Source organism: Pelophylax lessonae (genome assembly GCF_965119305.1).
Source record: "Pelophylax lessonae genome assembly, chromosome: 8".
Classification (NCBI taxonomy): domain Eukaryota; kingdom Metazoa; phylum Chordata; class Amphibia; order Anura; family Ranidae; genus Pelophylax; species Pelophylax lessonae.
Genome location: NC_138775.1, coordinates 68,150,693 through 68,175,727, shown reverse-complemented (window position 1 = coordinate 68,175,727; position 25,035 = coordinate 68,150,693). Strand labels below are relative to the sequence as shown.

The 25,035-nt window shown below is 41.3% G+C and overlaps 1 protein-coding gene across 1 annotated transcript in view; it reads right to left on the bottom strand.

Moving 5' to 3' along the window:
• Positions 1 to 4,985: 4,985 nt before the first annotated feature.
• The window catches only part of LOC309562436 (parapinopsin-like), a 32,803-nt gene continuing 12,753 nt past the window's right edge, over positions 4,986 to 25,035 (bottom strand). Inside the window, exons 2-4 of the mRNA XM_082266652.1 lie at positions 24,632 to 24,960; positions 11,490 to 11,732; positions 4,986 to 5,170 (exon numbers count right to left, since the gene is read on the bottom strand). Of these exons, the coding sequence (XP_082122778.1) occupies positions 5,036 to 5,170; positions 11,490 to 11,732; positions 24,632 to 24,960 (707 nt within the window). The 3' untranslated portion in view covers positions 4,986 to 5,035. The remainder of the gene's footprint in view (positions 5,171 to 11,489; positions 11,733 to 24,631; positions 24,961 to 25,035) is intronic.

The following is a 25,035-nucleotide window of genomic DNA, read 5'->3' as shown; positions in this document are numbered from 1 at the left end:
AGTAACCATAGGGATTTATAATACATCAAGAGAGTTAATTAGAGTTAAGTCGTCTATTCAAGTAAAAGTACGCCGTGTGCAGTGACCCTAACCCAAGTGCCCTAAGAACCCACCCTGGGGTAGGCCACTCTTGTCACCCTTGCTTGGCACCCAATGAGGAGGGAAACATGGAGGATGTGACTTTCACCACACGACCCCTGCCCCACTACTACAAGCTTACTTAATATTCATATAAAAGACACCAGTACACTATAAACTGTGTGTGAGTGATTTCTCCCAAAATAGGTAGGCTCTGGCATTCAGGGTTGAATGTGTTGAGTTATTTTGAGGGGACAGCAAATTTACACTGTTAAACAAGCTGTACACTCACTACTTTACATTGTAGCAAAGTGTAATTTCTTCAGTGTTGTCACATGAAAAGATATAATAAAATATTTACAAAAATGTGAGGGGTGCACTCACTTTTGTGAGATACTGTATGTAAGTAGGTGTTACGTCCTTTATAGAATGACCCCACATTGTTCCCTATTTGGGTTGGAACCTTTCCCTGGGCAGTTAGAATAAAATAGGTAGGACAGGCTTGAGGAAGAACAAATATGAAGAAGTAGTAGAGGGGCATTTAGAGTTTTCCCCTTGGCAAGCCCTGTCCAGTTCACCTTCATGGTATAGAGAAGTAAAAAGTAGGAGTTGAGAACAGAATGCTAGCTGGCAGTCCGTCTGTGTAGGATGCATTTCTCTGTCAGCTGTAAGATGTTCCCTGAGACGGTGACGGGTTATGTCCTTACTAAGGCCCCGTACACACGTAGCGATTGTCGGCCGTAAATATTCGGCCACCGACCGATCGGCCGATTGTCGGCTTGTTAGTATGATGCTTCCGACAACTGACTGTGACTTTTCGGCCGAACAGAATCTGGTGTGCAAGCATTAAAATTTTTGTTGGCCAACACCAGAACGGCCGATTGTTCGCAAGTCAGTACAGAATTCGGCTGACAAACAGCAGATGAGCAAGACTGGGCATGCTCAGAAAAGAAAAAACACACGGAAAGTTAACCATCACATGACATCACTCCTGCAGTCGGCTGTTGTTGGCCGACAAAATTCGTGTGCAGTTTTTAGCACTTTTCAACCGACAGGACAGCACCGGACAAAAGACGGCCGATCGTTCGGCCGACATTCGGTACGTGTGTACGGGGCTTAAGTCAATAAACTGTTGGAAAAGGAAGATCTGACAAGTCATTCTTTGTTAGGGAAAATGATTGGGATTTCTGTTGCAGGGCTTTGGATCTGGTGTGTATGGAGACAAGGATTTAGGATTAGGTTTCATTCAGCCATGTTTTTATCGGACAAAAAAAGAAAAAAAAAACACGCTAACTCCTCCATGTTTTTCTTTCAAAAATATTTTTTTATTTTACAGTTTTTCTAGAGTTCACTATTAGTAGGTGAACTGCTTTGGTACATTTTTATAATCCAGTTCTAAACAAAATTCTAAAAATATCTCACGCCAAAACTTTTTATTTTTAGTTAGAATTCCTCAGGTTTTTATTGCTATCTATTTCATCCGGGGATAGTTGTCACTGAGACAGAAACTGATATTAAATCCAACATTTTACAGTTGTCACTGGAACAGGAAGTATGGAAAAATCTCCCAAAAGGGACATCTGCTCTGGTGACAACTAAGATAGAGACACTTTGGAAAGATTTGCTGTTTCTTCCCATTATGAAGGAAGTGAAACAATCTCCCGAGACAGCAAAAAAGAAACAATTTTAACAATTTCTTACTCTGTTCAAAACTAAAGAATAAGGTTCTGCCTTTAGGTACATTTTAAACACAGTATATACTTACATCCATAACACAGAAACTAAGCTAAAGTTACAGGTATAACAGTGAACCGCAATAAACAGATATTTTGAGTCCCATATATATATCAATATAGTCTAGAAGACAGAAAAATGTAGGTATCACCCTGATTTAACCAGTAAATACAATGATGACAATCTGGGCACCTGAAACAGTTTTAGCAATATAACCAACAATGAATGAAAATGTGTAATATTGCATTGCCATGGGATTAGCATAACTTTGGCTGAATATTTGTCACAGGCGTATATATCCTTATAAAATGAATATGTTGTAAGTGCAAGGCTTTGCAGTATATACCGTAATCAGCAGTATACCCTCACCAGCCACTTTATTAGGTACACCTTGCTACTACCTGGTTGGACCCCCTTTTGCCTTTAGAACTTAAGCCCCGGTTCACACTTGTGCGTGTGCGGGGTTCGCATGTAATGTCGGAGCGCACTGCTCCGACATTACATGCGATCGGCTGTGCGGTGCGAGTTTAGCCATACAGTTTGTATGGCTAAATTCGCACCGCAGCCGCACCAAACACGCACAGGACCCTTTTTGGCAGCCGCATCAGGATCGGATCGCACAGCGGTTCACACTTGTGCGATCCGATCCTGTGCGAACTGCACGATCGCACTGCGATATGCGATCAAACTGGGGGTGTCGTTAACATTACATTGACACCCCCAGCGTATCGCATATGGCAGTGTGAACTGCCGGGGGTGCGTGTGCGATGCGGGAACAGGCTGCAAATTCGCAGCCTTCCCGCATCGCATAAGTGTGAACCGGCACAATTCTTGCAGTGTTGGAAACATTCCTCAGAGATTTTGGTCCATATTGACATAATAGCATCATGCAGTTGCTGCAGTTATGCTAAATAAAAAAAGCCTTTTTATCAGAAATTATGACATGACGTGCTTTTTTTAAGGGACATATCACAGAATAACATTTGTAGTTATTCCTAATAAGTTTAACCCTAAATATTTCAAGTTTGTGTTTTTTTTTTTAAAGAGCCAAATTAAAAAGCTTGTGGGGACCGGTAGTAGCATTTGGCATTTTTACCTTGGGTTCCAGAGGACCTTGTCCAGTGGTGGGATTCAAAAATTTTAGTAACCAGTTCCAACTGTAGTAATGTCACTGGTCCCCCCAAAGTGTTAAAAATGTCAGTTGGGGGTCCGATCTGTCCAATGCAATGTCGCAGTCCCGCTAAAAATCCCAGATCGCCGCCATTGCTTAAACAAAAATGACATTAAACGTTCCCCTAGTTGCAGACGTGATAACTTTTGTGCAAACCAATCAAAATACGTTTACTACAATTTTTTTTTACCACAAATATGTAGCAGAATACAAATTGGCCTAAAAGGATGAAAAAAATTTATAGCAGAAAGTGAAAAAACATTTTTTTGTTCAGAATTGATATAAAAAAAAAAAACGCACAGATGATCAAATACCACCAAAAGAAAGCTATATTTGTGGGGAAAAAAGACATTCATTTTATTTGGGTACAGCGTCGTACGACTGCGCAATTGTCAGTTAAAATAACACAGTGCCGAAACGCAAAAAATGGCCCCCCGAGCGTGACTCGGGGTGAATTTTCCATGCTATTATCGGTATCCCCGAGTCACGCTCGGGGTAGATGTGCAGAGCGAGCAGCGGTGTCCCTTACCTTCTCCTGGCGATCCAGCGATGATCTCCCATTGCTGTGATCGACAGCCGAGATCCCCGCCGCTCGTCCGTCGGTCTGAGGACTTCCTGGTTCCGTTCCCTGCAGCAGCAATGCTGCATGGGAGCGGAACTTGGGAGGGAAATTCAAACGTTGCACAAAACACAAACACATAACATTTATATTATATATATATATATATATATATATATATATATATATATATATATATATTATATATATATATGTGTATATATATATATATATATACACACACACACACACATATATACATATATATATATATATATATATATATATAATATATAACGCATGAATTATAATCTAATCAATAATATAATTTTATTATATGATATATATATATATATTATAATAAACTTATATTATTGATTAGATTATAATTCATGCGTTTGTGTTTCAAATTTATCACATCTGGGATGTCTACTAGAGTCTTGTTTTGGTCAGGTTTAAGTCAGTAATTACTAAGAATTGTAGGCCTATAATACATAACGCCAAATTTCCATGCAAAAAATTGTACCGCTTTTGGTACAGAATTCCTGACATAATCATACCGCCAGGGAGGTTGAGAGGGAAAATCTTCTGGCCCAGAAGTGGGTAAGTACAGTCACTTCTTAAGGGTCAAAGAGGCCTAGGTATTTAAAAATGATGCCGCTTTGTAAAACATTTACCATGATGATTCCTATACCATGTGTGTTACACTTCCCAGGTGTCAGGAACAAATCCTCCTGAAGAGCGAACACATTAGCAGCGCTATTAATGTGTTCGCTCTTCAGGAGCATTTGTTCCTGACACATGGGAAGTGTGTGTAATGTAACACACATGGTATAGGAGTCTCTGTTGCCTATCTATCTTATTTCACTCCTTTTGCATAAAACATTTTTTACGGTCAGTCAGTGACTCATACCTGTGTAGGCTGAAGAGTGAAGAACATTGGGCGGGCGGCTGCCCCTCCAGAATCCTAGTGTTTCCACAAGTACTCCTCCTCACGTGCTGCACGCTGCGCACCTGCAGGCAGCCTGCAGACAGTGCTAACCATGCTGAAAGTGTAGTAGGCGGGGAGGCGGTGGCGCGGCGGCGGCGCGGCGCCGTGGAGGAGAAAGGAGTGACGTCACTGGTTGCTAGACGCCAAGCGGCTCTAGCAACCAGTGCTGTGTTGTGGGCTCCGGCCCGCCTTCCCGCAGCAGAGAGAGCGCCGCGGCCACAGGCAGAGAGCCAGCCAGAGCGAATGATGATCGATTCCAGATGGTCAGTAAGACAGCGGTTCGGCGAACTTGTAAATGTTTAGTAACAGGTTCTGTGGAACCGGTGTGAACCGGCTGAATCCCACCACTGACCTTGCCCTGGCTCCAGCTATAGATACATACATTTTTGGGACAGTAATAAAAACTATGGATTCTTATTCATTATTGTTATATATGCCAATATGAGATCAGTTTTGCAGTAAGGAAGATGATGTTGAACAGGGGCATACACGTAACATTAACTCATGCAGGTGCCACTTGGTCTTTACGTGAAGTAGAGCTGGCTGAATTCGTGGTCACTGTATCTGCTGAAGACACCGATTTTTCAGCCCATGGGTTCCTTCCACAGCACAGGAAAGGGATCACACATTCCTGGAACTGCAAATATAAAGATAAAAAGAAGTGAAAATCATAGACCGCACATAAAAGAAGGTACCAATCTTACTTTCTGCCCCCTTGCTATCTGGGTATGGTTCTGGGTAAGTGAGTATATATAATTATCCACAGGTAGTGACTCAGGAGTTTTGAAGAGACCACCCCAAGCATTTCTTTAGTTTTTCTCCCCAACCCAGACACACATATAGATAGAAGCCATTCCCCTTGCATTTCTGTGCTTAATAAACCTATTATACTTACCAATTTCTTATTTCCAAACATTTCTCTAAAAAAAGAGTGAGGAACCTATTTCAGGCGAACCATTGCTTTACCCACACATAGTAAACCAGTAAGTTCACTTTAGTTTAGCCCTCCTCTGCAGCATATACAGTAAAACCTTGGATTGAGAGTAACTTGATTTAAGAGCGTTTTGCAAGACAAGCAAATTTTTTTTTTCTAATTTGACTTGATTAACAAGCAATGTCTTGACATTTGGGCCCTCTGGATTGATTTTGCTGCTTCGGATGAATACCGCCGTCTGCTGAATACTTAGTCTGGACACGTACCACCCTGACATTCCTGTCTTCCGGCCGAAGTCTGGGGGAGTGCACCCACGCTCCTCTTCTCCTTCCCTCCCTATTTCTGGTTTCTATCCCCCTCTTCCTACTCAGTTTGCCTTTCCTGCTCTCCTATCTCCCTTTAAAAACCGCTTCCCCAACCCGCTGCCTCGGAACGCTTCCGGCGTCCGCCTCCCCCTTTAGTTTTTTTCCTGCCCACCCCCTAATCCCCTTTACCTCCCGTACCCATGCTCAGTGAGGAGCGGTCCGTTCACATTTGTGGATGGTGGTCCCCTGGTTCTGGACACAGCGTGTTACCTTTGGGGGTGTCCATTCCGGGGGTGTACCTTCCGAAACTGTCATTTTACTGCCCCCTGACTGCCCCCTTCCAATAAAGAGTTTTACAGATTGGCCCCTCAAAAAACAAGCAATGTCTTGAAGTAGCGTCACGTCACAACTTAGTATAAAAGAGAAGAGAGGCGCCTCTAAGTAAAGCAATATGATTACATTTAATGAAGGTACAACATTTAGCAACTCACATGGTTGATGATTGAAACAGACACATCTAAGTATGCAGGCATCTGGGGTAAAGCTGTCCCCATAGACTGTCCTCTGCACAACCATCAACGTCATCCCTTCCACACTGCGCTCCCCGAGCGGTTCAAGCCTCCCTTACAGTTCGCTCTACTGCAGGGTAGTCTTTCCCGTCACAACTGCAGATTGACGGCGGTGTGAGCCAGATGGTGCGGAGGATGGTCTATATGGACAGCTTTACCCCAGATGCCTGCATTCTCAGATGTGCCTCTTTTAATCATCAACCATGTGAGTTGCTAAATGTTGAACCTTCATAAAAAATAACCATATTGCTATACTTAGGCTGGCCAAACATTATACAATTTTCTTCTATAGTTTTCCTTTAGATTTACCAAAACCATATAATATGAGGTCAAACCTAAACACTTTCAATTCATATGCAATCAGGCAGGCCCTTTCACTACATAGTTAAAGGTAAATCTAAAGGAAATTGAGTGAGACAATTTTATAATTTATGGCCAGCCTTAGAGGTGCCTCTCTTCTCTTTTATACTCTGTAGCTCCTGCTGGATTTTACTTCTAATCCCCTTGTGGAGGCGCCATTTGTGTATGGAAATTTTATGGTTATATATATATATAATTATTTTGTATGGGGAAATTTGCTTTGATATAAGAGTGCTTTGGATTACAAGCATGTTTCCGGAACTAATTATGCTCGCAATCCAAGGTATTACTGTATTTTTCTTTCTTTTATTTTCTTTCAAACCCTCACCCCCTCTGCTTGATTCAGCCACTGGGAGAGTATAAGTCGGTGGAGTCATAGCTTGCACAGAGCTATGGATTTCCCATGAGCTGATAAGACCAGAATTGTCCAATGAGGTGAGTTACATGGTCCTCCATAGCTGGAATCCCTGGTTATTTCCTTTTGCTCTTGGTCCTGAGTGCAGCAGCAGGGAAAAAAGTGGTCAGTATATGCTGGGGTTGGGTGGGAGCGTTTAAACAAACCTGTTGCTTTGCCCTAAATAGAACATTTAAACTAAAATAGAACATTTAAACAGAAAATGGAGAACACACAGAGGATGCTGAAACAATTAGGCTCGGTTCACACTTATGCGATGCGGGAAGGCTGCGAATTCGCAGCCTGTTCCCGCATCGCAAACGCACCCCCGGCAGTTCACACTGCCATATGCGATATGCTGGGGGTGTCAATGTAATCTTATCGACACCCCCAGTTTGATCGCATATCACAGTGCGATCTTGCAGTTCACACAGGATCGGATCGCACAAGTGTGAACCGCTGTGCGATCCGATTCTGATGCGGCTGCAAAAAAGGGTCCTGTGTGTCTTTGCTGCGGGTGCGGTGCGAATTTAGCCATACAAAGTGTATGGCTAAACTCGCACCGCACAGCCGATCACATGTAATGAAGGAGCAGTGCGCTCCGACATTACATGCGATCGCCGCAGCTGCATCAGTGTGAACCGGCACTTAGACAGTTTGGGTGAGCATAGACCAATATTTTGGGTCATAGGAAAAAAGAGTGAGGTCATCATCTTCCAATATTTTGTGCAGTGACTGTCTCCTCCATTTAATAATTGCATCAAGTTTTTTTTTTAGTGTATTTCTATTGCACATGTGAAATCACTTTCCCAAGTTTATTGTACATGTTGTTCATGGGAAAACAACAGCAGTATTGGTGTGCCATTTCATTTCCATGAACCTATCTGAAGCTTTTTCTCTTGCTAACACATTTCTATATGCAATGACCGCATTGGTTTCCCACAAGCTTGTTTGGCAGCATCTTACCCTGCCTGTCCATATGTACATTGATTGAATAGTTAGTCCAATAAAAATCAATACTCTTTAAACCTTCCAAAACACAGAATAATTTCATGCATAATATCAGCCACTTATGTAACATACATATAAAACAGCTACAAATGATTTAAACTACAACCATGGTCAATGTTAAAATGGATTATGAAAAGCTAATCCTTATTTTGGATTGCTTTTTCAAAAGGTTCTGTCAAATTTGGAAATCATGGATCTTAATTTTAACACCATTCAATCCCTAATGCTCTAAGGCTACAGTTCTGCTTCCTTAACCGCTTGTCGACCGCCGCACGACTATTTACGGCGGCGATCAGCCCCTCACAGGCAAAGTGACGTAGATCTACGTCGCTCGCCTGTGAGGCTCTAGGGGGCGAGCGCGCGCCGCCGGAGGCCCGCTCCCGCCCCCGCTCGTTCCCTAAGCAGTCCTCGCGAGTGACCGGCGGACCCGATGTCCGCCGGTCACTCACGATCTCCTCATGGAGAGGGAGAAAGGCAGGCGGCTAATGTAAACAAAGCCACCTGTCATTCTCCCCTGTGTAAGAACAGAGATCATACGGTCCTGCTATGTAGGATCGTATGTCTCTGTTGTTACACCACTAGCCACACCCCTTTACAGTTAGAAGCATGCCCCTAGGGACACACTTAACCCCTTGATCACTAATAAAGTTAACCCCTTCCCTGCCAGTGTCATTTTTACAGTAACAGTGCATATGCATAGCACTGATTACTGTAGTAATGTCACTGGTAACCCCAAAAGTGTCAAAAATGTCAGTCAAGGGTCCGATCTGTCCGCCGCAATGTTACAGTCCTGCAAAAAAATCGCCGCCATTACTCGTTAAAATAAAAAACAACAAAAATGACAGAAATCTTTCCCTTAGTTAGTAAACGCAATAACTTTTGCGCAAACCAATCAAAATATGCTTATTGCGATTTTTTTTTACCAAACATATGTAGCAGAAAACAAATTGGCCAAAAATGTTAAAAAAATCTGATTTTTACATTTTTTTGGGGAATTTCATATAAAAAAATGTGAAAAATGTTGTTATTTTTTCAAAATTTACGCTCTTTTTTTGTTTATAGCGCAAAAAGTAAAAATCGCACAGGTGATCAAATACCACCAAAAGAAAGCTCTGTTTGTGGAAAAAAAAGGACGTCAATTTAATTTGGGTACTGCGTCGCACGGCCGCGCAATTGTCCGTTAAAGTCACGCAGTGCTGAATCGCAAAATAGGGCCTGGTCAGAAAGGGGGTAAAATCTTCTGGGGCTTAAGTGGTTAAAGAAGAAGTACAGCCAGAGCTTATTTGGTTGGACTTCTCCTGTGGATCACAGGAGTGCAGTTTGTTCTTAACTCCTGTGACCCATTTTCAGCAGACAGCGGGCTGAAGCCTGCTGTTGGCTGATGTCACAGAGCTGGCCCAGGCTGAGGAATGATTGCGACAATATGTTTGGGATCTGCCCACAACAACGGATCAACACCTGGCTCAGCCTCTCAGCAAGCCACTGGGAGCCCGTGCCAGCCGCTCCCGCCCCCTCCACAGCCCAGTGCTCCAGGGAGGTTTAGAGCGGACAGAGGGGACTAACAGTCACCAGCTCTCTGCTCACTGAGCTCTAAAAATCAAGTGATCAGCACTGTGTTTGATCGCTCAGTTCTCAGTCTTAGAGCTGGCGAAGAACAGGTGCAGCATCGAACCAATGCTGCATCTGCCTAGGTAAGTATGATTCTTAAAAAAAAAAGTCAAACTCAAAAGTCCTGAACTTCTCTTTTAAGAAATCTAGGATGACCCTTTTATAACTGAACAAATCATGTTTTTATTCTTGCCTCAATACTTTTTGCAATGTTACAATGTAATTAATTTCAATTAAATTGTCATGTGTGTACATTGTAGGCTTTTTATCTAAAAGATACAGATCTGAAGTTGAAAATAAAAATATCTCCAAAATACAATCACATTGCCCTCTCACCAAGATCTTGTTTTTCACTCTAAAGCCTATCTTGCTCATCCCTTTACCGATAGGAAGTTTCACTATTTTACACATTCATTCAGAGAATAACACTATATGTTATTAGCCATATATGCATACATTTCCGCTGGCTGAATAAGAAAATAGATTCCTCCATACATGCTGAATAGCTTGAATGGAAGAGTCTCCGCTGCTGGCTATTGTACTCAAGCAGCCGTGACACCCGCAGCTGCTAGCATACCTGTACAATGATGGCACCTGAGAGGATGCAATCACTGTTTCGCTTACAATCTTCCAACTGGCTCCTTTGATTTTTCAATCAAGGTTTGAACAGCTGGCTAACACTAGCTGGGCTACCCATGGCTTGAAGTTCAGACAATGTAGCAGGAAATGACCAAGATTTGTGCTTTGTATAGCCAGCATAAATTAGCTATGTCACTGATACAGAGGCAGCCCAAAAGCTATCTGAAGGAGAAGACATGGCAGGCTGACAATGCTGCTTCTAATTCCAAGGATGTGGCATAGTATTTTCTGCCTGCAACATGAAATGCTGCCACTGGTAAAACTTCTAGGCAATAAACTTTACAAAAGAAACACAAAAATTATTTGCAGAGGAAATCTGTATAAAGTATGACATGATCCCAAGAGGGTTGATTTACTAAAGTCAAATAGGCTGTTCAATATGCAGAAGTTGCAGTTTGCAAGGGAATTTTCCCCAGAGCTTAGTAAATGTGGTAAAAATTTACTTTGCAAGGAATACCCAATCACATGCATGGAAAATATAAAAAAAGCAATGTTTTTGCCTACACTTGATTGGTTGATGGAAGTCAGCAGAACTTCACCTTATTTGCTTACTTCTGGGAAATATTAATTTGCAAAGTGCAACTTCCCTTGCAAAGTGAACAAGCTATTTTCCTTTAGTAAATGAACCCCCAAATGCCTTGCTAAGTAGAATTTGGGATTACATGGCCATTAAAAAGTTTGTTCATCGAACAGGGATTCATTAGCCTGTTTTTATGTGACAAAGCTAATCAGATGAAGAGAACACTTCCACACTTGTGACTGTGTCTAGAAACACTCTCTTCCTTTAGCCTATCAGGAGCTTGATTGTCATGCCCTGCTTCTGATTACTGAATTACACTAATACTGCACTAGATAAAGAAGTGTCTGGGTAAAATTGCTTACTGTAAGTGCTATACGGTTTACATATGATTTGTTTAGCAATTCAAGAATACGTTTGCCTAGATCTAGAGCCATCCATTAACAAGTTGTCCTGCTTTGGTAAGGTTTGAATTACACTCCTACAACTCTAGGCTCATAATTTAGATAAAAACCTTTATAATGGCATTTATACATTTTTATTGAGGACAAAAGTAATTTCTTTTGGATGTTTGTCCATATAATACAATATTTAACCTGTTCATGCTTTATAGTCTTACCTGCCTGTTCATAAATATGTAGATAATGGGATTATAGACAGTGCTGGTTTTAGTTAGGTACATTGGCACAGTGGCTATAACTGGATCAATGTACATGCCAGGATTTGCCACAACCATCATTGCAAAAGCCGCATAAGGGAGCCAACAAATGAGAAATGCCAATATCATTACTAGGACCATACGGGAGACCTGGACCTCAGCTTTGCTGGTGGTTCCTCCTTCTGCCACCCCAAGTTTGGCTACCTAGGAAGAAGCAAAGAGAAAGATTTATTTTGTGAAATAAGCCATATTTAGAAAATATATAATACATGGCTTTCATTGTGAGATACCTTAAACACTTGCCGACTGCCTAACGACGATTTACGTCGGCAGTCAGCCCCTCACAGGCAAAGTGACGTAGATCTACGTCGCTAGCCTGTGAGGGTCTAGGGAGCGAGTGCGCGCCCCCGGAGGCGCGCTCCCGCGTGGTCACGGACCCCCCCGCGCGTGTGACTGGCGGACCTGATCTCCGCCGGTCACTCTGCGATCGCCGCTGCAGAGGGAGAAAGTCAGGCGGCTAGTGTAAACACACGATCTAAGTTCTACTATGTAGGACCGTTGATCATTGTTCCTACAGCCCAAGCCACAGCCAATCACAGTTAGAATCACGCCCCTAGGGACACACACAGCCCCTCCCTCTCAAATAAAGTTAACCCCTTCAGTACCAGTGTCATTTTGCAGTAACAGTGCATATGTACAGCACTGATTACTGCAGTAATGTCACTGGTAACCCCAAAAGTGTCAAAAATGTCAGTCAAGGGTCCGATCTGTCCGCCGCAATGTTGCAGTACCGCAAAAAAATCGCAGATCGCCGCCATTATGCGTTAAAAAAAAAACAACACAAATGATAAAAATCTTTCCCTTTGTTAGTAAACGCAATAACTTTTGCGGAAACCAATCAAAATACGCTTTTTGCTATTTTTTTTACCAAACATATGTAGCATAAAACAAATTGGCCGAAAATGTTAAAAAATTTTGATTTTTACATTTTTTTTGGGGAATTTCATATAAAAAAATTTGAAAAATATTGCTATTTTTTGCATAATTGACGCTCATTTTTTGTTTATAGCGCATGATCAAAAAATCGCACAGGTGATCAAATACCACCAAAAGAAAGATCTGTTTGTGGGAAAAAAAGGTTAAAGAATATGTAAATCAAACATTTCAAAACCTAGCAACAAGCTAGTAAAACCAAGTTGCATCATATTTAACTGTTTTTGTTACCTCTAACTGACTCTTTTACGAAAAAAGGCCCACAGGATTTCCTAGTTCAACCAATTCTAACAGCTGTCACACACTAATTGGGAGTATCTGGCTCTCTTAAAGTGGAACTTTACCCAAAACAATTTGATAAAAATAATGTTCTTCAGCAAGAAACTCATTAATAATCCTACCAAAATGAACGTGTGCTGTGAATTGCCTCCAGCATTGTTCATTTCTTCTTGCTGGAGGCTGCCATTTTGCTGAAGCCCTTAGACCCTGAACAGCAGTAAATCTTTAGGCTTTCAGCAGATCCGCTTCTACATTTTCAGCACAGTGCCTAAAAATAGCGAGCAACTGAGCATGTGCAGAACAGGGTGAGACAATGTATTACTGAATTTTAAACAGTATTTTAATGTTTTACATAGCTATACTTGCAAAAGGAGCCAAACTGAAGTGACCTAGTAGGACTTTATTTTCTGACTAAAGTTCCACTTTAAGCTGGCCATACACTCACTGAAATTCAGCTAGTGTACACTGTGGACCCCAAAATAAAAAGGCTGTAGCAAATTAAAATACAATATACCTACCCGAAAAAAGAAACCACTGAAACACTTGTATTAGTGTACTTAGAGAGTGACCACAGATTAGAATAACTACACTTAATAACTTAATGTAGAATACACAATATAACAATGCTAGATTACTATCAGAGTGCACTCTGCGTAATAACGGGGGCCCCCTTTATGCTGAATTGCAAACGTCTCCTGGAGAGTGAGGCCTCACTAGTCTTCTCCGGGAAGGAAATCACATCAATCCAAGGAAAGTAATTGTAATCCAATAAAGATAATGATGATGAACTGTATCCCCCAAAGCAATCAATAATTGTAATCCACAAAGATGTAGGCAAACAGATCCTGATGTGTCCCAACAACTAACAGTCTAAGACTGAGGAGAGGGCTTGAGGCCTAGTTCACCCACCTTGCACTATATGTATAACTGCAGTGTCCAGTGGTTTAACTATATGTCAGTATGGCCTTGTTGAAGCAAACAGTTTGGTAGTTTTGCCCTAACTCAGCCTAGGTCTGTGATTAATGTAGATGTAGATACTGGATGTCTCTCACCCAAACCGGGAACTCTGCTCTCCACTGTGGCCAGGCCCCACTCTGCTCCGCGGCTCCTTCTGCCTGCCAGCAACCTTCCGCTCGGTCACGCTACTGAGACTTCGCCACACACTCACACCGCTCGCTTCAGCTTCGGTGTCCGCCACTAGGCCTCATCCTATCCTCCTGCGATCCGCAGCAGCTCTTCCTTTCAGTGTGCTGTCCTCGAGGCAAGAGAGCAAGAATCGATCCTGCCTCCCTTTATAAAGACACTCCCAGCAAGCTCCGCGCATAGCATTGCTCCCTGGGAGAAGAGTCTCTCTCTCTCTCTGCAGACTATGATCCTGGCTCCTCCCGGACTATATCTCCCATTATTCCAAAGTCACTGTCTTTGCAGAACTTTAATAACAGATAACAGTTTGAACAATGCCAGCCGTGCGACCCGGCTACACTTAGAATGCACAATATACCACATAAGGTTTGTATAGCAGTTAACGCTCCATATAGACTGCCTGATATACTGAAACTACTTCAACACACACTGATACATGGCTGCTGGCAACCCAACCTATTGTAAAAACTGCCTTTATTGGCCCTGCTAAACCAGCTGATATAGGTTTAAAGGAAAGGCAGTGCATGATAGTTGCAACGAAATTAGGTGTCCAGAATTTCTTTATTATTTACCTGAACTACAAACCTTGAACATGCAGGATTTGCCTTGAACAAATGGTAGTGGTAAATCAAAATGGCATTCCAAGTTGGGAATCATGGCATGAAAATCTCACTGCTGAAGTATCAAAGACATAAAAGACCAGGCTCCTCATATAACATAAAACAGTTGACTACAGCTCGCCATATATAAGAATATCTCTGTAAAAAAAAAAAAAAAAAAATACGCCTCTTTTTAACCAATGAAAGCACCAAATCACTCATTCACTTCCTTGTTGTCTCTCGCCTTGACTATTGCAACTTCCTTCTCGTGCACAGGTTATCCTCCAATTCAGTCCATCATAAATGCTGCTGCCAGTCTCATCTACTTTACTCAACCACTCAGAGTCTGCAAACCCTCTCTGCAAATCTTTTCACTGGCTTCCAATTGCCCAGTGAATAAAACTCAATATACTAACAACATACTGTAAAGCTAATCCCAACTGTACCCCAAGCTACATCACCAAACTTATCTCAATACATCGCCTGAGTCATCCTCTTCACTCCTCCCAAAACCTCTTGCTTGCTATCTCCCTTGTCTTCTCCTCCAATGCTCATCTACAGGACTTATCAAGAGCCTTTTCCATCTTCTGGAACTCCCTACCTCAATCTGTTTGGCGATTTCCTATGCTGTCCACCTTTGCGTGATCCATGAAAACTCATCTCTTCAGGGGTGCATATCTCGCCGCTACTAGAAGAGATTGTGCAGGCACCAAGTCCTGCTAGCGGTGGATTTAAAAGGCACTTGCATAAACACAAAGTATAGGTTAAAAACCTATACATTATATAAAAAATACATACTTGACACCATAATAATTAAAAACACAACACACATATATTATGTGTTGGTTGCATATAAAGTCAGTGGCATAAAAAAAAGACCTCTACAAATGAACTTCACATGAGACGTGTAGAATGGTGTACTGTTCAACGCGTTTCGCTTCGTCCTTCCTCAAGACCAGCCACAAGTATGCCACATATATCTAATTACAAGACAACGTTTATTATTAATTTCACATTGAAAAAATTAACTTTATTTAAATTGTTTATTTTACTAGTATGATGCATAAGTTACAATCAAAGAATCATCCTCCACATACCACATAAAATCAAAACGGTCACATACGCCTGGGGGCGGACATAGGGGACAGATGGCTGCATAGGGCTCAGCTGCAGTATTGTTTTTGCTTTGAAAGCTACATATAGCAAAATGGAATTGAAAGACAAGAAACAACATATTTAAAAAATATATTCCTATCTAGCAATATGGAGTCAGTACAGAATGCATTCTACATAGTTCAGTGCTATATTGTGAATTAATAGTTTGGCAAATTTTAATATTTACATGGAAGTTACCTTAAGTTAGCAAGAGTAAAGGCATTCGTATAACTCCTTAAGGGTCAATACATCAATAGGGGGGATACTTGTATAGTATTGACATGAACTTCCTCTATCTGTATAGAGAGGAGGAACAGTCATGTCAATTACCAAAAATTGCAGTAGCCATTTCTAGCTTGTTTGCGACACTGTAAACAAGAATACATACCAGTATTATAGTTATTCAAGGAAAAAGTCTCTCCTTGAGTCCCCTTGCATAATAAATAAAAGTCTAGAGCAGATATGCCCCACGAACGCCAGCTCCCTGTTGTTGCCATTCTATCAATAAATTAATCAATGTTTAAAGATGTTCCGAGTATACACAGCTTAATGTATTGTTGATATGATTGCCTTACCTGCAAAATCTGCCCAGTTAGCAGCCAGAAAGCTGCCCCTAGAGGCAGAGGACTGAGCCCACTGCCGTTTTATCCCCCATGATGCCATAGACGCCAGCCAGTAGGCACCAGCGAGCTATCGTATGCGCCCCATCACTGCGCTTGCGCAAGATGGCGCCAATTGCAGTGAGGCTAGAACAGGGTGCGTGATTGCTAGCTTCCGCCCATAAAAGTGCAAGGAAAAGAGGCAATCGTAGCCACCCGAAGGAATTGTGCCCCTCTTTCCCAGGGGGGAAAGATACGAGGAGCATATGTCCGCCCATCAAGCATCAGGACCGTAGTTCATGCTCATGTAAAGGATGACCATTCTAATTCTAATCAAACAAAACATTATTTGAAAAAGCAGCAAAGAAAAATTACAAAATATATAAACAAACGTAAACATAGAATTATGAACTAACAAGAGAATATATCTTGAGATTAAGCTCAAACCGCAGCGGGGCCATAAGGGGCATAAATACAGGCATTGACATGGGTGAATCCCATCTACCCCCTATGTTATTATTAGAGTATATAGGACATCATTAATAGATTTTTATCATATTAATGCTTTAGCACAGAAACTCTGAGTTTTAACGAGAAAACATAAAACATAAAGGAAACAAAAGGGTCAGGTATTTGAGGTACTCATAGAAATGGTTTGAAGCTTATAGCTTCATTGAGACCTGGTGGTTTTGTCGCTTCTAACAGATACATCCATCGGGTTTCTCGTTGTAAGATTTTTTTGGCAAAATCTCCCCCTCTAGGATCTGCTATTATCCGTTTTAACGCTGCAAACTTGAATACTTCCGTATTGTGATGGGGAGCAACATGTCTGCCAATGGGTGTATCGAGGTGGTTACTAGAGATCTAGTATACATGATCTTTAATTCTACGCTAAAAATTGCGTTGAGTCTTACTGATATAAAGCGCTCTGCATATACAAAACATAATGTATACAATGCCAATTGTTTGACAATTGACATGATACGTAAGGTTGTTTAGTTTACCATTAGGTAAGTAAAAGGTCTGCTTCTCGAATGGCAGAAGTTGGCAGTCTCCCCCCTCTACCTAACAAATGATCTTTTCATTCTCCAATCAGCTCATCCTGCACATAAAACAATAAATCCTACGAGCAACCAATTGAAAATATAATTGCTGCAAACAATCCACTATCTCACACAGTGTAAATAAGATTAATAAACACAATTTCTCATGAGAGCTTTAAATTGAATAGTGGTTCAAATGATGATAACTGTGCAGGATAAGTTTAATAAACAAAATTGCTGATCATATCCCCCTGATGAAGACACTATGTCCCTTGTGCTGTCACGCGTAGGGGAGGGGCCAGGATGGACGGAACGCTAAACTGAGCATCTCTGTTAGGCTGTCAGCTGCTTGAGAGAGGATCGGGTTGAGATTTCTCACCACACCACCACGATTTGCTTTTTGATATAGAAGGCTGGTTATAGAGTGGTGCACTGGAAGCACCTTTTAAATGTGAATGTTACATTTTATTTCATCAATTAATATTTGTCTTAAGGATATCAGCACTATGTGGGTTTTCTTCCTTTGCATATGTAAAACACCTGATGGCTTAAGGGGGAATTGAGGTTTATGGAGGATCCTCACCCAGCAGCATTAAGGAAGGAGGCTATTTTCCTTGCATTGCATTTACACCTGAAAGCTTGTGGAAGGAGCCAATGTGTTAAAGGAGCCTTATCTGGGAGCATTAAGGAGATCCCATGAATCGTTTTTTGACTATTGCTTAATCGCATAGTCGCAGGTCTTAAGGTGAGCGCTCACTCACAAGGGGGTGCACGGTTTGCTGTGACACTTCATCATCACCTTGGCACTTTGAAGCACAGGTCACTTCATGTGACCTTGTCATTCTGCACTAATTTGCACTATTGGCACTTTTGGAGGATTCGGATTCATCTATTTGCACCGATTCAACAAGAACTGTTTTTCTGCACATGATGAACTTTGCATTTATTTATCAGTAGTGGTTTAGTCTGCACTATTGGCAATTTTTAAGAGGTTAATACACACTGACACTTGGTCAGTTTTTGGCACTATTCAGATAATAGTTTTTTTTTTTTTTTTTATGATTACACAGTGGGCACATTAGATTCATATTATTTTATTTACAATATTTATCACTATTATTTATAATTTCCTACTTACATCTATGTATTAATTTATTGGATATTGATTGCATTTTGGTTATATGATATTTTTGTGCAGCAATTTTGTTCAGTTCATCAGTTCAGTCACGTCAAAATGTATCCGTTTTTCATCCGTTTTTTCATCAGTTTTTCATCCATTTTTCATCCGTTTTTTCATCCGTTTTTTTATTCATTTTTTTTACATCCACTACCAATGCAAAAATAGATGAAAAACGGACCATTTGTCGGTTTACATCTGTTTTTCGTCTGATCCTTTTTTTGACGGATGAAAAATAGGGCATTCATCCGTTCCAAAAAACGGACATTGATGGAAGCGGATGATCATCCGTTGTCATCCGTTTTTACATAGAGATGCATTAATGTCTGTTTTTTATCCATCAACGAATGGATGAAAAACAGACAAACGGACCGTATGTGTGAAAGGGGCCAAGCTCATCTTGCAAAGTTCTCATCATTTGAACCACTTGAGCCCCTCCCTATTCAATTGTAGGGACCGCCCAACCTTCTTTTATTGTGCTGTAACTGTACTGTCTCGCTATATTGTAAAGCACTATGCTAACTGTTAGTGCAATATAAATCCTGTATAACAATAATAAAAATTTGTTCAGCAGGTAGCTCTGTGGCCTGGCTCCTGCCCAACATCCTTCAAATGACAAATCAAAGAATCCAGGCAGAAAACTGTGGGTCAAAATGTGGCTGCCTGCAATCAGATGCTGCCACTGTTCAGGTATTTTGCGGGTCGGCTGTCAAAACACAATAGGCACAGCGGTAGAATTGTCCATGTGCGCTGTGTATTTTCATTCAGCCTGCAGGCAAATAGTTGTATGGTCAGCTTAACTCTTTTAAGCATCATAATAAAAGTTAGAATGATAAAAATCACCTTCAAGTGCTATACTCAAAACTCTAAAAATAACCACATGATGGAATACTTAATGATCCAAAGAATTAAAGCAAACATAAATATTAATATAAATTAATTGCTTTTCACACCATTGAACGTTTTACCTAGTTTCATCTCTAGCTACATTTTAATGGTCTCTGAGTAATTATCAGCTCTCAGTAGCTATTAATTCAAAGAGAGTTTCCTCTGGTAAAGCTGGCCGATTGGATTAGATTAGAAGAACTTCTTAGGCCGTGCACAGTTCTGTGTCACCTCAGGGAACATTTAAAAAGAATCCATTTGAACAAGTGCAACCCTGGTAGCAAGCCCCTGGCACTGGCTAAGTGTTTTCATAATGCTAGAGTCCAATCATTTACATTTCTTAAAGAGACATGGATTAATGTTCATTTTATGGCTAAATGTTAAGCCGTGACATTTCATTTTATTGCAGTTTGGTCCCTACTGTTGTAGTAGATATTCTAAAGTCATTTCCTAATTTTCTTTGCTCTTCAGAAGTTTCAGAAAATTAATGCAATTCTGCTTTATGAGCATTCTTTCTTTAAATCTTAACATATTAAACAATCCCTGTAAGGGGTAACAAAGAGAAAAAAAAAGAAAATGTCAGCCGTTGCTCTTACCCCATTGTTGGATCAGTCACTACAGTCCCCACAAATACTTTGTGCTTCGGGGTATTGGCTGCCCCATGCTAAGCCTCCCTGCCTCTCATAATGAAGTACTGGTAGTTTTAATGGCCAATTGCCAGGCCCAGGGCTGTTATGTCAGGGAGTTTCCTTAGTAATAATTGTCATGGGTGTTTGGTATTAAAGCTTACTAAATGTCAAGTTGAGAATATGGTCAAAGTTACCACGTTCGGTGGCAGGAAGAATACATTTAATCAAGACAGTAGTGTTACCCAAATGTTTATATAGTAGTTATACTAAATCGATGTTTAAAAAGTTCAACTCGCAATTTATAAAATTTATATGGACTTATGGTAGATCCAAACTTTGATCGAAAACTGAAGCAGGGATGGCACTTCCAAATATATATTTATATTACCTGGCAGGTCAGTAAAAACAGCCACAGGCATGCATAAGACAGGAAAGAACAGGAGGAGTGGAAAAATACCTGTTGGAAATACTTAATGTAGAGGACTTAGTGGTAGCATTGGAGGCACAGTCAGCGAGGTTACCTAAAATGAAGATCCCCATGTTTACAATGGCACGAATGGTATGAAGAGAAGCTAAGAGAATAGTAGGGTTTAGAGATATCCCCCAGGAATTTCCCATCTGGAGTAACCCAGCATTTGAACAGCCGAGAGGAAGTCCAGATGGAAACTTCTGGAAACAGAAAGGAGTGATTGACCTAGAGCAGGTGTATGAACATGGCATACCTGAATAAACAACATAGCACATAAACACTTTTATACATTTTTAAAATTAGGACATGCCTTGCAGGTGCAATTTGGCAAGCAGAATCTTAAAATATAATACCTTCATATAGGAATTCCGAAGTTACAGGGGCCAAAGAGACTGATATCAATATTGTACTCTTTCCTATTGCAAGCTAAAATAGGCAGAGAACCATTGAAAGTAATAGATAAATGGCAGGTATTGATCCCAGAAATGACAGATAAGAAATGGGAGGAGATATGTTCCTCGCATTTGGTTGTATCGCCAATAGATACTAATAAGATGACCCATTTGTATATCATGCACCAGATATATCTTAGCCCTATTAGATTATATAAAATGGTTAGAAGGCCATTATCAGAATGTTTGCGATGTCATCAAGATGAAGCGGATTTCTGCCACTTGATTTGGTCATTTAGAGAGGCAGGGGCGTAACTACAGGGGTTGCAATTGCAACGGGGCTCCATGCTCCAGGGGGCATGTGTGGATCCCTTGTACACCTGGATAGGAGGGTGGTGGGGGTAGCATGTAGAGAAATCACTGTCCTCCTTTTTCCTCCTGTAACTGCAGGAGGAAAATGGAGGAGATTGGTTCCTCTGTATGCTCCCCACCCCTGTCACTCTTCCTATCCAGTTCACTTGTGTTCTGCTGTCTCTGGGCCCCTGTGTGCTCTCCTGGTCCCCCCAATGTGCTCCCTCCCCTCTCCTGCCGGCTGCTGCAGGGGATGTGTCACAATAGAGATCCAGGAAGGGGTCGGTAAATATGTAATTTACCAGCTCCTTTCTTTTCTGAATGGACAGAGTCATAGTCGGTGACATTGTAGAAAAATAAAATAAAATAAAATGATAAAAAATAATACCAAAAAATAAAAACTACTGACACCAGTGTGTGAACTTCCAGGATCGCAAAGGTCACACTTGCAACTGGACTCTGGCATTCCAACACCATGGGGAGGCCCCAGGATGGCAGGAAGGGGGCCCACTGCAGAACTTGTCAAAGTGTCCCGCTGTGGGACTGTTATAAAGGGCCCCACAATGAGAGTTAAGTGCCCCAGGATCAGTGGGAAGGGCCCCGGCCAAGGGTCCGGGGGGCCCTGCATGGTTTCTTGCACCGGGGCCCTGAAGGTTCTAGTTACGCCTCTGTAGAGAGGTAATGGGATATTGGAGTCAAGTTTTAAAAAAACTATCTGAAATTATTAAAAGACCGGTGCCTTGTACGCCTGAAGTATGTTTGCTGGGGGGGTTCAATGATGAAGAATGGTCAGGATATGTACAGATCTTTCTTCAGGCTTGAAAGCAAATTGATAAGAGATGGATGCAAGTTGTAACTTCTTCTATCAGAGAATAGATGAATGCAGTTAATCATATCATAGCATATGAAAAAGTTATGTATGAAAGTAGGGGAAACCTACAGAAATTTCAGAAAATTTGGAGTAAATGGTGTAGTATGGAAGGGACTAGTGAGAGATAGAGTAGATGAATAGAATGATCAACTTATGAAAACTGTAAATGTAATTTGTATTATTATTATGTTTTTGATATGCAATAAAAATAAATATATATAAAAAAAAGCTTACTAAATGTCACATAGTTTTATCAAGTGTGGAAAACCATTTTTGATACGTTCAGCAAACACTTGATGGGTGTTTTAAATACCTGTCCATAGGGTGATGAAGTGATACAGTGGATGGCATCACTAACCAAGGCCAAACTATACATTATATTGCCAAAAGTATTGGGATGCACATGAACTTCACACGCACATGAACTTTAATGGCATCCCAGTCTTAGTCCGTAGGGTTCAGTATTGTGTTGGCCCACCCTTTGAAGCTATAACAGCTTCAACTCTTCTGGGAAGGCTGTCCACAAGGTTTAGGGGTGCGTCTATGGGAATGTTTGACCATTCTTCCAGAAGCGCATTTGTGAGGTCAGGCACTGATGTTGAACGATTCTAATTCATCCCAAAGATGTTCTGTCAGGTTGAGGTCAGGACTCTGTGAAGGCCAATCAAGTTCCTCCACCCCAAACTCGCTCACCCATGTCTTTATGGACCTTAATTGTGCACTGGTCCAAATCATTTGGTGGAGGGGGGATTATGGTGTTTTTTTCCATATTATTATAATTATTATTATTTTTTTTAATAAACTAATTGTATATGTCAATTGCAGAATTAAACAGAAGCACAATATCATCTTTAGGACTGTAGTAGCATCAACAGGCTAAGGGCTGTGATTACTATAGCTGAGACCGGGTCAGACAAAAAAGGGGCCTCTCAAAGCCCCCCGATGTTAAATCCAGTGATTCTGAACACTGCCGGGTGCTGACTTCAAAGGAGACTAATAGACAAATTGTGAAGGAAAAGAATGGAAGTACAGAATGGGAGGTCACCCTGTTCCATGTGTATCACACAGGCTACAGCTTCCCCTTCTCCCAAGCCTTGCCCCTGTAACAGGTTTCATCTGACATTATAAAATAATGTCACGTATGATGAAACGCGTCGGGGTGAGCTACGCACACACGCTACCACACAAGCGTGGTCAATGTCGGCTATCTTAACTACCTGATAGACGGCTTTTTTTACTACATGCTTATCCCAAGTTTTTAACATGTGAGTGTTACTCCTTTCTATATTCGTTAAATTTTAAACAATGTTGGTAGTTTTATTTTACCTGAAATCCTGGCCACCTGAGCTCTCCTTGGCGCAACTATAACGAACGGGGGATGCTGTCTGCTTGTTTTTTGTATGTGGTGCCGTTCATCTGGCTCGAGGGAAGGCCTTCCCAGGGATTTGGATTCTGTCCCTATCCCTATCTATTGTAAACAAAGCGAATGAGACCTGTCTTATTAGGGGGGGTCACTTTATACAGGGTAAGCGCAGTGTAAGATCACAGGCTGGTGACACCTCTGCTATTTTTTCATCACGGTCCACAGATTGAGGGATTTCTTATCTTTCTTATCTCTTTTGATGGGACTGTTTTATATGGACTTTAATAGGTTCATTTACTAATCACTATCAGACCCCATTCAGACTAGCGCGACTTGTCAGGCGACTTGTCAGCCTGACAAGTCGCAGTCGGTCGCTCGCCATTGATTAGCAAAGGAGCCGTTCTAATAGGAGCGACACAAAAAGAAAAAGGGTCCTGTACTACTTTGGGGCGACCTGGGAACGACTTGCATTGACTTCCATTATGTGAAGTCCCTGCAAGTCGCGCTGAAGTCGCGGTGCACGCTGTGCACCGCAACTTCACAGGTCGCCCCTCGAAGTCGGATCGCCTCAGTGTGAACCGGCTCTTAGTGCTGCACTTTTTATGTTTATGTTAATCCGGAGTCTGGATTGTGTACGGCTGCTGACATTTTATTTGTTTTCACCATTTGCACAGATTTGTTTTTTATATACTCAATTTGCCTGCCAACTATCCAGGTGAGCCTGTACTTGTGCACTTTGCAGCATATACTGTATCTAGGTGACTCTACTATCTATAAAAAACATGCAGTGCGAAAATGTAATCATTAACACAGCCATCACAATTAATACCTGTAACTGTAAATGTGTTCAGTATGTGTGGAATTTAATTTTCTATTTATTGCTGGCTCCATCTAGTGGCCATAATGTGGGTTTACCCTAATTGTGGTATTTCAGAAAAAATATCTCATTGTGGCCACTAGAGGAAGCTGTCGATCATAAATAGATAGAAAATTACATTTCACACAAAATGCACAAATTAGGAATGTTATTTGTGATGGCTATGTGAATGCGGAGACATTCACCTAGCAGTTTTTTTTAATAAGTAAACCCCTAAGAGTGTTATTGTTTCTCTTTTTCCTTTTATTCTCTCTTAAAAAAAAAAGAAAGCTGATTACCTGACGTAGAGTCCACATGAGATACCCATAAGAGACCAGGATAGTGAGAAATGGAATTGCAAAGCAGAATGAGAAATAGCAGAGGATGTAAGACATATTGACAGGGTCAGTATTGTACCAGTCTGGAGCACAGGAGGTCTCCACCCCTTCCAGTTGATAACTACCCCAGCCAAAGAGAGGTGGCGTGTTCCATATGAGAGACCAGATCCAGGAAACAGCAATTCCAGCCAGGGCCTGCTTGGTTGTAAAGGTCATGGTACCCATAGGCTTACACACCACAAACACACGGTCCACTGCAATCACAGCAATAGTGCAGAGTGCTGCAATTCCTGCAACAAAACAGAGAATGTATTATTCTGCCAGTTAGCACTTCAAAGAGCAATGAAACAACACAATATATAAAA